Source organism: Thalassophryne amazonica, chromosome 1 (genome assembly GCF_902500255.1).
Source record: "Thalassophryne amazonica chromosome 1, fThaAma1.1, whole genome shotgun sequence".
Lineage (NCBI taxonomy): Eukaryota > Metazoa > Chordata > Actinopteri > Batrachoidiformes > Batrachoididae > Thalassophryne > Thalassophryne amazonica.
In genome coordinates this window covers 87,636,372-87,653,019 of record NC_047103.1, presented here as the reverse complement: position 1 = coordinate 87,653,019, position 16,648 = coordinate 87,636,372, and the positions used below count along the sequence as shown (strand labels likewise).

The following is a 16,648-nucleotide window of genomic DNA, read 5'->3' as shown; positions in this document are numbered from 1 at the left end:
CCGACGGCACCTCCTCAAGTGGGCCTGGACCGAGGGCACGCCGACCTCTCCCTCCGTGAGCGGAAATAATGGCGGCTGGTACCCCAAACATACCTCGAACGGGGAGAGGCCGGTGGCAGATGAAATTTGACTGTTATGAGCGTACTCGATCCAGGCCAGATGATCGCTCCAGGCCGTCGGGTGTGCGGAGGTCACGCAGCGGATGGCCTGCTCCAGCTCTTGGTTCGCCCGCTCTGCCTGTCCGTTCGTCTGGGGATGGTACCCGGACGAAAGGCTTACGGTGGCCCCCATTTCCACGGGGGACGATGTCTGAAGGAATCCCATGCAGACGTACGACATGGTGGACCAGGAGGTCTGCTGTCTCCTGGGCCGTTGGGAGCTTCGGGAGGGCAACGAAGTGGACCGCCTTGGAGAACCGGTCCACTATCGTCAGGATGGTAGTCATGCCCTGGGACGGCGGGAGGCCCGTGACGAAGTCCAGGCCGATGTGGGACCAGGGGCGATGAGGCACCGGTAGCGGCTGGAGGAGTCCTTGTGTCTTTTGGTGATCCGCCTTGCCCCTGGCGCAGGTGGTACAGGCCTGGACGTATTCCCGGACGTCGGCCTCCCTAGACGCCCACCAGAAGTGCTGCCGGACCACTGCCACGGTTCTTCGCACCCCTGGGTGACAGGAGAGCTTGGAACCGTGACAGAAGTCCAGGACTGCAGCTGTGGCCTCTGGTGGGACGTAGAGCTTGTTCCTAGGGCCGGTTCCCGGGTCCGGGTTCCGTGCCAGGGCCTCCCGGACGGTCTTCTCCATGTCCGAGGTGAGGGTGGCCACGATAGTGGACTCGGGGATGATGGTTTCCGGTGGATCCAACAGCTCGGTTTTGACTTCCTCTTCGTGTACCCGGGACAAGGCGTCAGATCGTTGATTCTTGGTCCCGGGGCGGTAGGTGATCTGGAAGTCAAAACGCCCGAAGAACAATGACCAGCGGGCTTGCCTGGGGTTCAGACGCTTGGCGGTCCGGATGTACTCCAGGTTCTGATGGTCCGTGAAAACCGTGAAAGGTACGGCAGCTCCCTCCAACAGGTGTCTCCACTCCTCAAGAGCCTCTTTCACTGCCAGGAGCTCCCGATTGCCGACGTCATAGTTCCTCTCTGCCGGGGTCAACCTGCGGGAGAAATAGGCACAGGGGTGGAGGACCTTATCGGACTCCCTGCTCTGGGACAGCACGGCTCCTTTCCCTGAGTCAGAGGCGTCCACTTCAACTGTAAACTGGCGGCTAGGATCGGGCTGCACCAGAACTGGTGCAGTCGAAAACCGGCGTTTCAACTCCCTAAATGCGGCCTCGCACCAATCTGACCAGGTGAAGGGGACCTTAGAGGATGTCAGGGCTGTCAGGGTACTAACCACCTGACTGTAGCCCTTAATGAACCTCCTGTAGAAATTTGCAAAGCCGAGGAACTGTTGCAGCTTCCTACGGCTTGTTGGTTGGGGCCAATCTCTCACCGCCGCAACCTTGGCTGGATCAGGGGCGATGGAGTTGGAGGAGATTATGAACCCCAGGAAGGACAAAGAAGTGCAGTGGAACTCGCACTTCTCGCCCTTCACAAACAGCCGGTTCTCCAACAACCGCTGTAGGACCTGACGTACATGCTTAACATGAGTCTCAGGATCCGGGGAAAAGATGAGGATATCGTCTAGATATACGAAGACGAATCAGTGCAGGAAGTCCCGCAAGACATTGTTTACCAAGCGTTGGAACGTCGCGGGGGTGTTAGTGAGGCCGAACGGCATGACCAGGTACTCAAAGTGACCTAACGGGGTGTTAAATGCTGTCTTCCATTCATCTCCCTGCAGGGGCGTGAACACTGAATCCAACAGGGGCAGCGGGTATCGATTGCGAACCATGATCTCATTCAGCCCTCTGTAGTCAATGCATGGACGGAGTCCGCCGTCTTTCTTGCCCACAAAAAAGAAACCAGCACCCATCGGGGAGGTGGAGTTTCAGATCAACCCGGCAGCTAACGAGTCCTGGATGTAGGTTTCCATTGATTCAGGACGTGAGAGGTTGTACATCCTGCTAGATGGGTACTCAACGCCCGGGATCAAATCAATGGCGCAATCATACGGGCCGTGCGGGGGGAGAGTGAGTGCCAGATCTTTGCTGAAGACGTCAGCAAGATCATGGTACTCCTCAGGCACCGTTGTCAGATTGGGGGGAACTTTAACCTCCTCGTTAGCAGTCAAACCGGGTGGAACCAAGGATCCCAAACACTCCCGGTGGCAGGTTTCACTCCATTGAGCCACAACCCCAGACGGCCAATCAATCCGGGGATTGTGTTTAATCATCCACGGGAAGCCCAAGATTACGCGGGAGGTAGAAGGAGTCACATAAAACTCAATCTCCTCCCGATGATTCCCAGACACTACCAGAGTTACAGGTAGTGTCTTGTGTGTGATTAAAGGGAGAAAGGTGCCATCTAGCGCCCGCACCTTCAATGGTGAAGGGAGTGCCACTAGAGGGAGCCCTACTTCCCTAGCCCATCTGCTGTCCAGCAGATTCCCTTCTGACCCCGTGTCCACCAGTGCTGGGGCTTGAAGGGTTAGATCCCCACTCAGGATCGTAACTGGGAGACGTGCAGAAATACGTGTGTGTCCCACGTGAATTTCTTGGCCCACCCTTAGCCCAGTTTCTAAGGGCAGGCGTTGGTGTTTAACCGCTTGGGGCAGTCTTTCTGCTGATGCTCGCTTGAGCCGCAGAAAACACACTCCCCGCGGGCCAGTCTCCTCTGTATATTAGAAGCTCTTAATTTTGCCCTGCTCGTGTCCATAGCATCATCAGCAGGGGGAGCTGTTGCCACACGGAGCGCTGAGGCTGTGGAGCGTGGGGAGGGCTGAACCTTTTCAGACCCGGAAGGGAGAGGGACGGCGCGTGCCCGGCCACGTCCTTCGTCTCGTTCCCGACGGCGTTCCTCTAATTGATTGTCTAATCGTATAACTAGATCAATAAGCCCGTCCAAATCCCGCGGCTCATCCTTAGCCACCAGGTGCTCCTTCAGGACCGACGACAGTCCGTTTACGAAGGCGGCGCGGAGCGCAGTAGCATTCCAGCCGGACATCGCAGCCACGATGCGGAAGTCGACTGCATACTCAGCTGCGCTCCGACACCCCTGTCTCATAGACAGCAGCACTGTTGAAGCGGTCTTGCCTCTTTTTGGGTGATCAAAGACTGTTCTGAACTCCCTCACAAACCCAGGATATGTTGTTAGGAGCCGTGAATTCTGCTCCCAAAGCGCCGTAGCCCAGGCGCGTGCCTCACCTCGAAGCAAATTAATTACATAAGCCACCCGACTGGAGTCTGACGCGTACATCACTGGACACTGTGCAAAGACGAGCGAACACTGCATCAAGAAGTCAGCGCACATCTCCACACAGCCGCCGTACGGTTCCGGGGGACTTATGTATGCTTCAGGGGATGGTGGGGGGGTCATTGAATGACCATTGGAACGTCTATATTTGGCACCAGGACAGCAGGAGGAGGAGCTGCAGCAGCGCCCTGTGCGCGCGCTTCCATCTGTGCGGTGAGAGCCTCCATCCTGCGATTGAGAATGACGTTCTGCTAGGTCATTAAATCCAACCGAGCAGTGAAGGCGGTGAGGATTTGCTGCAACTCACCTACCACGCCTCCCGCTGATGCCTGTGCACCCTGCTCTTCCATTGGTTGTTCAACAGATGGTTGACGCCCCTCGGAATCCATGACGCTGGCCGAGATATCCTGTTGGGAAAGTGTAGTGACACGGACCCACAACAGGGGGCGTAAATGAACGGTCAATAGATGAGCCAAAAGGTAACAATTTGATGTTGTGAATGTGCACAACGAAAAACAGACAATCACAGAATTTGATATCAGTCAATATACAGAGGTGACGTGTGGGCAGGCTCAAGGATAGAAGACGTCTGTCCAGAAAAGAGTCGGGCCCCACACAATTTCCACTGCCACCGGATCCGGAACACACCGGAGTCGCCAAGTCCCGAATCCCCAGGTGGCCACCGTCTCCGGCTGTCGGATCTGATACTGCTGGCAGGAGGCAGAAAAACATTCAAGGGTGAGTGTGTGAAAACACACCCAGTAAACAGCAAAACCAGCAGTTCTTCTCCAGGTGGGAACAGTCCACAAACCCAGCACCCAGCTGAAAGTAGCTACAGAAACTCCTGTAAACACTCAGAGCACAAATACAAGTGTGTTTGGTACAGAACAGAACGGCTGAGAGTTTACCTATAGGGTAGACGATATCTCGGCAGGGAGGTGGAGTTGCTGCCCGGCTTTTATGGAGATGGTGGTTTGTGGTTGATGACTGACAGCTGGTCATGAGTGACAGCTGTCACTCCCGGCTGCTCCTGCAAGGTGGCCGCGCCCTCTCGTGCCTGAAGCCCGCACTTCAGGCAGGGCGCCCTCTGGTGGTGGGCCAGCAGTACCTCCTCTTCAGCAGCCCACACAACAGCAAATTTTCATTATATTGCCAATGTTATTATGAATCCCTTATTTAAAGGATAAGGAATAAATTATAATTGTTCTAAAGAAGATTCTTTTTATGACTTAAATCTTAAAATGCCCAGCGGCTGTCACCTGTCAGATAACGATGAATTTACCAAAATTAAATTTTAAAGACTTGCTTCAGAGCAGGTAGTCTGAGCATCATTTCATGGAGGCACAACATATACATATCATGACACTAATTGGGATATTTTCTAAAAAAAAAAAATTCTGTACACAATGTGGCTGTAGCGTGTGCACACAAGAGAGAGAGCTTTCTGTGTTCCATTCATTTTATATTTCAGTGGTTTTACTAAAAGATGCATTTGGTTTTATCTCCTTTCAGATCTGGAATTACAGTATGTTAGGAAGAGCATCAATATAAAACTTGTGTGGAATGAATATGGAGGTTATAAAGGTCAGATATTTGTAGTAGTTTGATATAGGATTTAGTGATGTGGAGATGAATGACCCATTACAGTGATGCTGGACGAATGGGGACAACCAAAAAAAAAAAAGAAAACACACTGTCCAATTTCTAATTAGATTTTAGTATTCCATTAAATTTAAATGATGTATTTGGGAATTTTGCAGCACCCTGAATAAAATTAATTTGTGCCTTACATACCTATAATTGGAATACAATGGTATTTGTAGTGTCTTAATTCTTCAGTTTGATTTCGTTCAACATGTCAATCCTTTCTCCATTTGTTCTCCAGTATTTCACCAGTTGCTGTGCATACTTATGGTCAGAGTACATTTCTGAGTACAAGTACAAATGGATAAATCCCACATTTTGCACACATTTCTGTTCAGTGTTGATGGGATGGGTCTTGACTTGAGGGTCTTGGACTTTTTCAGTTTACTTGTTTTCTCTGTTATGTGCATTATAATAATTTCTAGACACAGTGGAGTTTTCATTATAGATGAACACTAATTCACATGCGATTCCTTCAGGTGTGAGGGAACCATGGCGTCCGTGGTCTGAGTGCTCTGTGACCTGTGGAGGAGGTTACAGGACTCGAACACGTGGACCAATCCAAACCTATGGCACCGCGCAGGAGTTCAGTGCCTGTAACATACAGCCCTGTGGTACGGCAAAGACAGCACACTCCTCCAACTATACTCTTTTGTTTCATTTCATAGTTTTTACCATTTTTCTAAGGAATTAGCACAGTAACTTTTTTCCAATGGTTGCACTCACAAGAGTTTTCCTGATTTGTGCTTGGACTCAGGAAGTGGTAGGGTGTGTCCACAGGGACAGCAATGGAATCAGTGTGTGAGTGGACCAGTGTCATGTACAGACATCTTGTTGGACCTCCACAGGAACTGTACACCAGGTTGCCAGTGTCCACACGGAACTTTCCAGCAAGTGAGTGTGTTGGCTGCACACACCATCATATAGTCATATCCTCACGCGTCATGTTTGTCTGTTTTTTTTTTTTCCATTTTATCTTTCTTTCTTTTTCACTTACTTACTTACAGGATGGTCTGTGTGTACGGGTGCCTGACTGTCGTTGCGATGTGGATGGACAACAGTATGAACCAGGAGTTACTGTCCCACAAGACTGCAACAACTGGTGAATCAAAGTGACGTGATGGCAACGTGGATAAGACCGCTGTTGAAATTTGATCCTTCAAACGATTGACACTGTTGTCTGGGAGTGAGTACCAGCCCCTTTGTACAACCCCAAAACTTAAGGAAACACTTTTATTTTTAAAGGTTTCTTAGATTTTTAAAGTTTCTTGCCTCAAGTTTGATATTCAAGATAGTGTTCAAAACATGATCACTGTTATTAAGAATTCTGCTGTTTGTTGCAGTGATGCATTTTAGGGTTGGTTTTTTTTTTTGTTTTTTTTTGTAAGAGAGGGGTGTTGGGGGAGCGGTGGGGCCTTTGTCATTTGCTGGCTATTTTGAACTTAAAAGTCATGAATGAATTTATTTATGCACAAATCTATTTATTGTGACCTAAAATTTCCTCCTCATAGAATACGTATGTTTGATAATTAAGTCCAATATATTTCATGGCTTATATTTGTACATATTTCTTATTTTATTCTGTTTCATTATATTTTATTTATTCTATTCTAGAAGTGTCTTATTATTGTACTGGGGGTAGATGCTATCTCTAATTTCATTGTGTGCCCAGTTGTACAATTACAATAAACAGCTATTGTGTTCTATATAATGTTTTAATGTTTTTATGTAAAACTTAATAATAATTTGATGGTCATTTTGGATCCCATTTAGAATATCTGGCTTGAGGCCAGTTTTTGTTTATGGGAACATCCTGACTGTGCTTTGAGTTCATCTACAGAACCTAAAAAACTTCTTTTGGTTCAGTTCTGGGGGCAAAGGGGGTGGTCCTTGCTCACCTCTTAGTACCACGTTGCTTCAAGAGCATCACGATGGTTTCATCCTTTCTGACAGTTTCTACTTTGTAAAACACACAATGTGTATGCTTTATGTTTCATTCACAATTTTAACTTTTGTGTCCATTTCAGTACTTGTGTATCAGGAAGGTTACTGAACTGTACTCAGGACAGGTGTCCTGGTAAGAGAAAATTCCTCCAATATGTACTGCAGGGGTCAACACCTACCTTCTGGAGTACACCTACCCAGCCATCCCCGATTGTTGCTGTTTGAAATGAGTCAAGCTTAGTGTTTCATAGCTCTTGCTTGGCTGTGCAAAGCTAATTTAGTGTATTAGTTGTGGGTGGAGCTGGGAGGGTTGAAAAACATATACATCAGGTGACCTCCAGGAACAGGGTTTGTGACCCCTGATGTACTGAATAAAGTTTGTTTTTGTGCTTCATTGCACCTCACCTAGTTTTATATTTTTTTTTTCCATTTGCATTTCCACACACACACACTGTGTCAACAGTGGATGGTCAGTGGTCACTGTGGACTCCTTGGGGTCAGTGTTCAGTGTCATGTGGATCAGGTCTCCAGTCTCGATACAGGTTCTGTTCCAGTTCTGGCAGCGGTTTGCTGTGTCTTGGACATCACCGTGAGGACAAAGTCTGCGTCTTAAAGCCTTGTGATCGTGAGTCAACTACTGCCACTGCTTAACTCTCATTTCAACAGCTTGTGTTCTTACACTGATTTAGAAATATGGTGTGGTAATTAGATCTTTTCACTCCTCATCTCTTACAGATGAGGAAATGTCCTCAGTTGTCCAAACAACCAACCCTGTTTCATAAAGATGTTGACATGTTAAATCCAAATTTGCACTTTCCCATAGGACTCCATGTTAAAATGTCCAACTTGAAAGTAAAAACAATCATGTTTACAGCCTGGTACAAAAAGTTGTTTTGGTCCCTGTGGATAAGTTTCCTCCTCCATGACAACTATACAAGGAGGTGTTTTTTTTTCTTCTAACTTCTTAGTTTAAGATGTTTAAGCCATAAAATTATAAACAATTGGGGCATGGTCACTTTGAGTGACAGCGGCTAAAGCCAGTGACTCCATGTCTTGTCTCCATGTCTGCTAGATTCGGCTGATAGTGAAAAGTCCTAACTAATCATCTAAGATGTCTCTCTTGAAATATTTCTGCTGAGTGAAACTCTCATAGGATTTAACGTTGTAAGCTAATGGCGTTAGTACTTTTAGCAGCTGTCTGTACCTTCATCCATTAGGTCCACTTAATGCACGATTACTGAGAAAATACCCGACTTATAACATTTAATATTCACAACAATATAAGCCTTTAGGACAGGGGTGGCCAAGTTCGGTCCTCAAGAGCCACATTCCTGACACTCTTAGTTGTCTCCCTGCTCCAACGCACCTGAATCCAATGAAAGGCTCATTAAAAGTCTGCTAACAAGTCTTTCATTGGATTCAGGTGTGTTGGAGCAGGGAGACAACTAAGAGTGTCAGGAATGTGGCTCTCGAGGACCGAACTTGGCCACCCCTGCTTTAGGAGAACCACCACACCGTCCCCAAAAATATGATTCAGTGGACACCCAAATGGAGGTTAAGTGGATCAGACTCTTAAAGTCACACAGCACTAACGAAGGACACTATAGCCAAAACGAAACAAGAAATCTGAGTTTGTGAGATGTTGTTTAACCATCATCCAGCTTCATTTCTGCAGCTGGCGGTTCGTCAGAATTTTCAAATTGTGGAAAAATGTGAATCCTGACGACAACCTCAATTCCTCCGTATTCCATTTTGCTTTCTGTCTTGATGGTTCCTCTTTGTTTGCGTAGTTCCCGTACCGTCAGCATTCCATTTGATTGTTGTCCAACTTCATCCAACCTCCAAATCTGACATCTTGCATGAACATTGACAATATCTGAACGGATAAATAACTGAAGATCCGACGAGCAAAACGTGACTCACCCATGTGTGGGACAAAAAGCAACGTTTCATACAGAAACAATAGCGGCAAGACATTTGATCAACTACTTTAACTATTTACACATATTGCAGCTGTCTCGGGTTGCAACGTGCATGTGCGCTCACACGTTGTAGTGAAGAACGGTTTGTTGTCAAGACAACTAGGTATTGCAGCTGCAAAGCATCAAGGTCGCTGTTCGCTTCGTTTTTCTTTTGTTAGTTTCAGTTTTGTTTCAGCCTTTTATGCGCTCTGCACTCGCAGGCTTTTCGGTGATGGGCTTTCGGTGATGCTGGCTCATTCGTCCACTTTTCTTCTCGACGATTTGTGGCTTTGTGATTTTTTTCCTTCATTCAGCCGTGTGCCGTGTGACTGGGCCGTATGAAAGGGCCATGTTCAGGAGTCTCGTTGCACGTACAGCTATCCGTGCTCCATCCTGTTATGCATTAATGAGTTCATCGTTTAGCTGCTGTGAACATAGTGCTGCCCACAACATAGTAAAGACTTTGTTTTGGCTCTTCAAGGTGTCTGCAGAAAACCAATGGCTGATGTCACACAAACTTTGTTCAGTAAATGGTAAATGGACTGCATTTATATAGCGCTTTTCCATCTGCATCAGCACTTCAAAGCGCTTTACAATTACGCCTTACATTCACCCATGCACCCAGACACACTCACACACTGATGTCAGGGTGCTGCCATGCAAGGCGCTCACTACACACCGGGAGCAACTAGGGGATTAAGGACCTTGCCCACGGGCCCTGAGACATTTTATATTCTAGCTAGGTTTTGAACCAAGGCTCCTCTGGTCTGAAGCCCAACGCATAACCACGAGACCATTACCTCACCCAGTATGTGTAAAGTTTTTGATATATATATACGAGGTCTGTCCAAAAAGTAACGGACCTTTTTATTTTTTTCAAAAACTATATGGATTTGAATCACGTGTGATTGCATCAGCCAAGCTTGAACCTTTGTGCGCATGTGTGAGTTTTTTCATGCCTATCGGTTGCGTCATTCGCCTGTGAGCAGGCTTTGTGTGAGCAGTGGTCCACCCCCCTCGTCGGATTTTTATTGCGAGTAAAATGTCTGAACGATTTGGAGCTTTGCTCCATCAAATTTTTCCAGAAACTGTGAGAGACAGTTAGGTGGAAACCATTCGAAAAATTCAGATGGCTTTCAGGGATGATTTTATGGGGATCACACAGATTAAGGAGTGTTACAGCCGGTTTAAAGACCGCCCACGGTGTCTGAGAGCGCTGCGCACTCCGAGCGGCGATCGACAGGCTGAAACCCCGCTGAAACAACCAGATCATTTTCAAAGTGAAGGCTTTGTTGATCCGGGACGTCGTCTGACTACCACAAAACTAGGAAGAAGACGTGGACATCAGCATCGGCACATTTATCAGCACATTCTGCTGTTACAGCTTTGTGGCTCCTCTCTGTGTTTGTGCTGGAAGCCATGTAGTAAACTAGAGCAGGGGGCAGGATGCTCAAAGGCAAAAGTGCTGACTCATTGTTCGGGTCTGTCGTCACTTTTTATGCTTCCTGAAGCGATCATGGTGTTAAAACTCAAAATCAGCTTATTAGTAGCTGTAAGTATGACAGAGGCATTACTGGAATTTATCGGTTATATGTAACTTCCGATACCTTTTTGGGTGGTTTATCGTTTTATCTTTATCAAAGATAAATTTTCAGTTATCTGATTGTCTGTTATTGAAGTTAATTTTTTGGTAATCTGTGCCCACCACTGCTTGTTAGTAGTTGCAAGTGTACCGGAGACAACACTGGAATTTATCGGTTATCAGTTATCTGTAACTTCCGATACATTTTTTGGGGTGGTTTATCGTTTTAACTTTATCAAAGATAACTTTTCAGTTATCTGATTATCTGTTATCAAAGTTAATTTTATATATATATATATATATATATATATATATATATATATATATATATATATATATATATATAATGTCAGGGTTCTAGCTAGCGCAAACTTGCATTACGGCCCATTACGCTTATTTTGGACCGTTACGATTTTAAATACGTCTGTAATCAACCGTTTCTGCAGCACGACTCCAGTTTGAAGCATGAATCAAAGCTATGCTTCGATTCAGTGGCTCGCGGTTCTTTGATTCGCTGCTCTTCAGAAGCGGTAAGTCCGCTTCTTAACCCCTCTGAAAGTTATTAAAATATCATGAGTCACTTTTGTGTGGATTAAAGTCACTAACTGGGACTGTTCTGTTGTTGCAGCCGAGAAACAAGAATCATCCTCCGTTCCGTTGTCACTGCTTTAAACGCTGCGCGGCTCTCTGCTGAGACAGAGTCCGCTCGAAATTAATAACTTCAAAACGAATCACCGCTTTAAATTAAATGACACCTCTTACAAACGTTGCTATACAGACAATAAACTACAATCGACTAAAACATTTTTTCCTCCCAAAATGAGACGTCTTGCATTCTTTATAAACCTGACCTGCAGCAGAGCTGCAAGAGCTGCAGCTCATAGGTATGGAAATACATTCATGCCAATAATAATGTCTGAAAGGAAATGCTTTTGACAAAAACTAACAGATTTTATTTTTGTTTATGTCCAGAGATCAAGGATCCACCATGTAGAGTTTATTATGTCCAGAGTTTAAGGATCCAGTAACCAATTTCATATTTATTTACTTTAAGACTCAATAAAATGTTGTTCAGTTTCAACTTAATCAGCTTATAAAGCGCCAAATTACAACAAAAGCCATCTCAGGGTGCCTTACACAGAACAGTTCAACATAAAAAAATTAAAATAAAGAAATAAAAATAAAAATAATTCAAATACCTAATTAAAAACAGAAGTAAAAGAATAAAACATAACAAAATAAAAACTACTCATAAGAAAGAGAATAAAAATAGGTTTTAAGTCTTGACTTAAAAATGTCCACGGACTCCGACTGCCTCACTGAGGGCCATGTACTGGCTAACCCAGAATGAGATGGCTCACACAACAAACTTCCCCAGCCTTCTGTACATGATGAAGGGACTTGGGCTGTCGTACCTGGGTTTCCTTTTTGGGTACCCCTAGAGTGGCCAGTTTTTAGCTTGAATCGCTTTGCTCCCTCGACATTACCACTACGCTAAAATTTTATCCTAGCTAGAACCCTGAATGTATAGGCAGCACGGTGGTTTAGTGGTTAACACTGGTGCCTCACAGCGAGAAGGTCATGGGTTCAGTTTCTGCCTGTGGCCTTTCTGTGTGGAGTTTGCATGTTCTGCCCGTGTTTGCGTGGGTTTCCTCTGGGTGCTCCGTTTTCCTTCCACAGACATTTCCTATAGCTTCTAATGATGGTCTGGATTTTGGTTGAAGATATTTTGGACCATTCTTCTTTACAATAAATCTCAGGTTTGTTGCTTTCCGAGCATGGACAGCCCGCTTAAAATCACACCACAGATTTTCAGTGATATTCTGGTCTGGGGACTGAGGTGGCCATTCCAGAATGTTGTACTTGTTCCTCTGCATGAATGCGTTAGTAGATTTTGAGCAGTGTTTAGGGTTGTTGAAAGATCCAGACCCGGTGCAGCTTCAACTTTGTCACTGATTCTTCATGTCATCTTCATCACCTCTTTCAAAATAACAGGTTTATACCATTTAACAACTTAATGCAGAGGTTTGGAATTATAGGAGGAAATTTTATTCATTACATTCATTCATTTTATTCATTCAGTAAAGTATGCTGTGATGTCAAAAATTCAGACGCATCATTGCCCACCAGAACCACCAACATTCGTGACAGACATCAAGAACCTCCTCCCAATAAAGAAAACCTTGTCGAAGATATATAAGTTAATATCATGCATGGACACTGCTTTACATTTACCCATCTTAAAATGGGGGAGGGGGGGACTTCCTCCTCACCTCTGACCCTGACCACTGGACACAAATTTGTAAAAACACATTTTCAGTGACAAAAATACCAACTTACAACTCATTCAATACAAAATTCTTCATAGAACACACATTACACAATGTAAGATGTATATAAATGGGCTTCTCAGACTTGAAATACACCAAAGTCACCGTGACATGTATCAAGCAGTGCGCACCTGCCCATTTCTGGCGTACGCCTGACGTGATCTTGATAAATGCGGCGGGTGGAAACGATCGTAATTATAATAAACACGCCCACAAATATTCAGACTCCACTTCAGACACACCCTCATTTTATGACATGGAAGTCGGGAAGACGGCAATGAAAAAGAACTCCACCAATCACGACGCATGCCAATAGAGTGTCAAAAGCAGCTGTCGTATCAATTGTTTTGTAGTATATAATCAATAAAGTGTTACAGTGGTCCCTCATTAATCGCTGGAGTTACGTTCTAAAAAATAACCCGTAATACGCGAAACTGCGACGTAGTCAGCGTTATTTTTTACAATTATTATAGACGTTTCAAAGCTGTAAAACCCCTCACTACACAGTTTATACACTTTCTCAATCAGGCATGAACATTTTCTCACTTTTCTCTCGTGTATAAACACTCTCAAAGTTCAAACCTTAGTAGGAAAATAATACCAAACTGTTTTCAGGCCCAAACATTTGTTTGAGAAATAAAAATAGGACGTTTTCCAATAAATAATTATTCATTCATTCATCCGACCTCGTTCGTTGATCGTTAAGATCAACGAACGAGGTCGGACACATAAGAAATTATTAATAGTGACTCACCAGTATTTCACAGATCGGGCCTCTGCGTCCTGACGCTGCGCCTTTTCCCACTCACATCTTGCTGCAGCAGGTGTCTGTGTCTGTGTGACAAACACAGTTATGAGTAGTTGTTGGCGCTCTTTTCTCTTCTGGGCAAAAAGATTCTTATAAACAGATACACAGAACACTGTAAAAAAAAAAGGCAACAAAATTGGACTAAATACTCCGCGAGACTCCGAGGCCATGACAGGTGAACGGCGTTATAGCGAGGGACCACTGTATTCTCTTTTCACATGTCAATAATTCTTGACATGTGGATATTTGCTCCTCAATTAATAAGACACGCCTAATCTGTCAGATTTCTTTATTTTTTAAATGTATTTCTGTATTTATTTTATTGTGACAACCGAATGGAGATGAAAAAACCTGGCTGCAGCACAGGCGAATTAAGAGAATGACAGAACTACAGTTGTTATTATCAATTTCATAGTCTAAAACGATCACACCACATGAAGTTAAGCTCAGCGCTGCTCTGGCTTCAGGCTCGAAGTCTGGAGAAAAAGGCGTGTAGCGCGTTCCTTCCTGTCAGCGCTGTGACCACGGATCGTGCTCCATAACAATCCCGCAAAGGCGGGATTTGTATTGATTATTATGTAGTATAATCAGGAAAGTGTTATTTATGTAACATATGCATTGATTTGTATAATGGCACTGTTTATCATGTTGATCATCTTCATTTTTATGTGGATTCCAGCGCTGGATCATTTTGGTGTATAATTTACGCCACCTCTCGACCTGGTGTATATTTTCAGCGCAGTGAACGCCAACGACCACATTGATAAATGCCAAGTAGCGCAGCCGTTTTGGTGTACACCCCATGTATGCTCAAATATTGCCGTACGCAACGTTGATACATGAGGCCCAGTGTGAGCTAAACACCACTGATACCTATTTTCATGCCCTTTGGCTCTGCTCACCTGTCCAGTGTTTTTGGTCAAAAGTCACTGAAAAATTGTCCTCCATCTCGGGATATACGAGGTCTATTAGAAAAGTAATCGACCTTATTATTTTTTCAAAAACCATATGGATTTGAATCACGTGTGATTGCGTCAGACAAGCTTGAACCTTCGTGCGCGTGCGTGAGTTTTTCCACGCCTGTCGATTGCGTCATTCGCCTGTGAGCAGGCTTTGAGTGAGGAGTGGTCCAGCCCCTCGTTGGATTTTTTTTGTCAGGAAATGGCGGAATGATTTGGACTTTTTTTCCATCAGAATTTTTTCAGAAACTGTTAGAGACTGGCAGCTGGAAACCATTAGAAAAATTTATCTGGCTATCGGTGAAAATGTTACGGGCTTGGTAGAGAATAACAAGAGTTACTGTCACTTTAAGGACGGCCCCCAGCGGCTGTGGAGCGCACCGCACTCCGAGGCCAACATCAACAGGCTGAACGACCATTTCATTTCTAAAGGGATGGCTGTCTGGATCCGTGACCATCGCGTGCCATTTCTCTGGTTATCACAAGAGCTGGACATCAACCATTTTCCGGCAGATTTCACTTTTAACAAGAGATTCTGTCATGGAAAGCCGAGCTTCGCGCGTCACGATGGATTCGCTACTGGAGCGAGACAAAACCACCTCCATTTTGGTCTCACAGGACAGCTTTGAGATGGCGTTCAGACAGCTGTCGGTGGTTTTTCCATCGAGTGATTATCCGAGAAATTGTGGATGTGCCTGGACATGCCAGAACATGTCCTGTGAGGCTTCATCATGGCGTTGCTGTGCGCCATGCGGCACCGCCGCAACGCACGAAGCCTCCGCTCCTCTTTCCATGACAAAAACTCCTGTAACAGTGGAATGTGCCGTTCATTTCCAAACTGGACGCTGTGTTTTATCCGGGACGTCGTCTGACTAGCACAGGAATTGTGAAAAGACGTGGACATCAGCACTTTTTCGGCACATTGAGACAGACGTGCGGAGGAATTCCGCGCGTCGCGGCGGTGCCGCATGGCGCAAAACAACGCCGTGATGAAGCTTCACGGGACATGTTCTGGCATGTCCAGGCACATCCACTATTTCTCGGATAATCACTCAATGGAAAAACCACCGACAGCTGTCTGAACGCCGTCTCAAAGCCGTCCTGTGAGACCAAAACGGAGATGGTTTTGTCTTGCTCCAGTAGCGAATCCATCGTGACGCGCGAAGCCTCCACTCGGCTTTCCATGACAAAATCTCTTGTTAAAAGTGAAATCTGCCAGAAAATGGTTGATGTCCAGCTCTTGTGATAACCAGAGAAAGTGCACACGACGGTCCCGGCTCCACAGAGCCATCCATTTAGAAATGATCCGGTGGTTTGTGGCTCTCGATGGCGGCACGGAGCGGGCACGCCGAGCGTCCTTAAAGCCGTCCTTAAAGCTGTCCTTAAAGCCGTCCTTAAAGCTGTAGTAACAGTCCTTATTCTCTGTGAAGCCCGTAAAATTTTCACCGAAAGCCAGATATATTTTTCGAATGGTTTCCAGCTGCCAGTCTCTAACAGTTTCTGAAAAAATTCTGATGGAAAAAAAGCCCAAATCATTCCACCATTTCCTGACAATGAAAATCCGCCGAGGGGGTGGACCACTCCTCACTCAAAGCCTGCTCACAGGCGAATGACGCAACCGACAGGCGTGGAAAAACTCACGCATGCGCACGAGGGTTCAAGCTTGTCTGACGCAATCACACGTGATTCAAATCCATATGGTTTTTGAAAAAAATAATAAGGTTGGATACTTTTCTAATAGACCTCGTAGAATTTCCTTATCTCCTAATTTATGTTTACTTGGAGACACTACAATTATTGAACTGCCAACTAAACAAACTAAAACTATACTTGTAGCACTGACTATTGCCAAAAAAAAAAAAAAACAATTTTGCTGAATTGGAAAAATAAACAATCAATATTAACCACTGGTCAAACCTCCTTATCGAATATGTATCAATGGAAAAAATAGCTGCTTCATTTAAAAAAAAAAAACAATTTCCACAATTGAATGAAACATGGTCCTTATTTATCAATTCATTAAATTTGAATTCGGAGGTCTAATTACAAAAAAATATTTTCTTTTT

General features: G+C 45.1%; 1 protein-coding gene across 1 annotated transcript in view; it reads left to right on the top strand.

Annotated features, from left to right (window-relative positions):
• The window catches only part of scospondin (subcommissural organ spondin), an 852,118-nt gene that overhangs the window by 321,262 nt on the left and 514,208 nt on the right, over positions 1 to 16,648 (top strand). Inside the window, 5 exon segments of the mRNA XM_034168739.1 lie at positions 5,478 to 5,612; positions 5,756 to 5,892; positions 6,006 to 6,100; positions 7,026 to 7,075; positions 7,406 to 7,567. Of these exon segments, the coding sequence (XP_034024630.1) occupies positions 5,478 to 5,612; positions 5,756 to 5,892; positions 6,006 to 6,100; positions 7,026 to 7,075; positions 7,406 to 7,567 (579 nt within the window).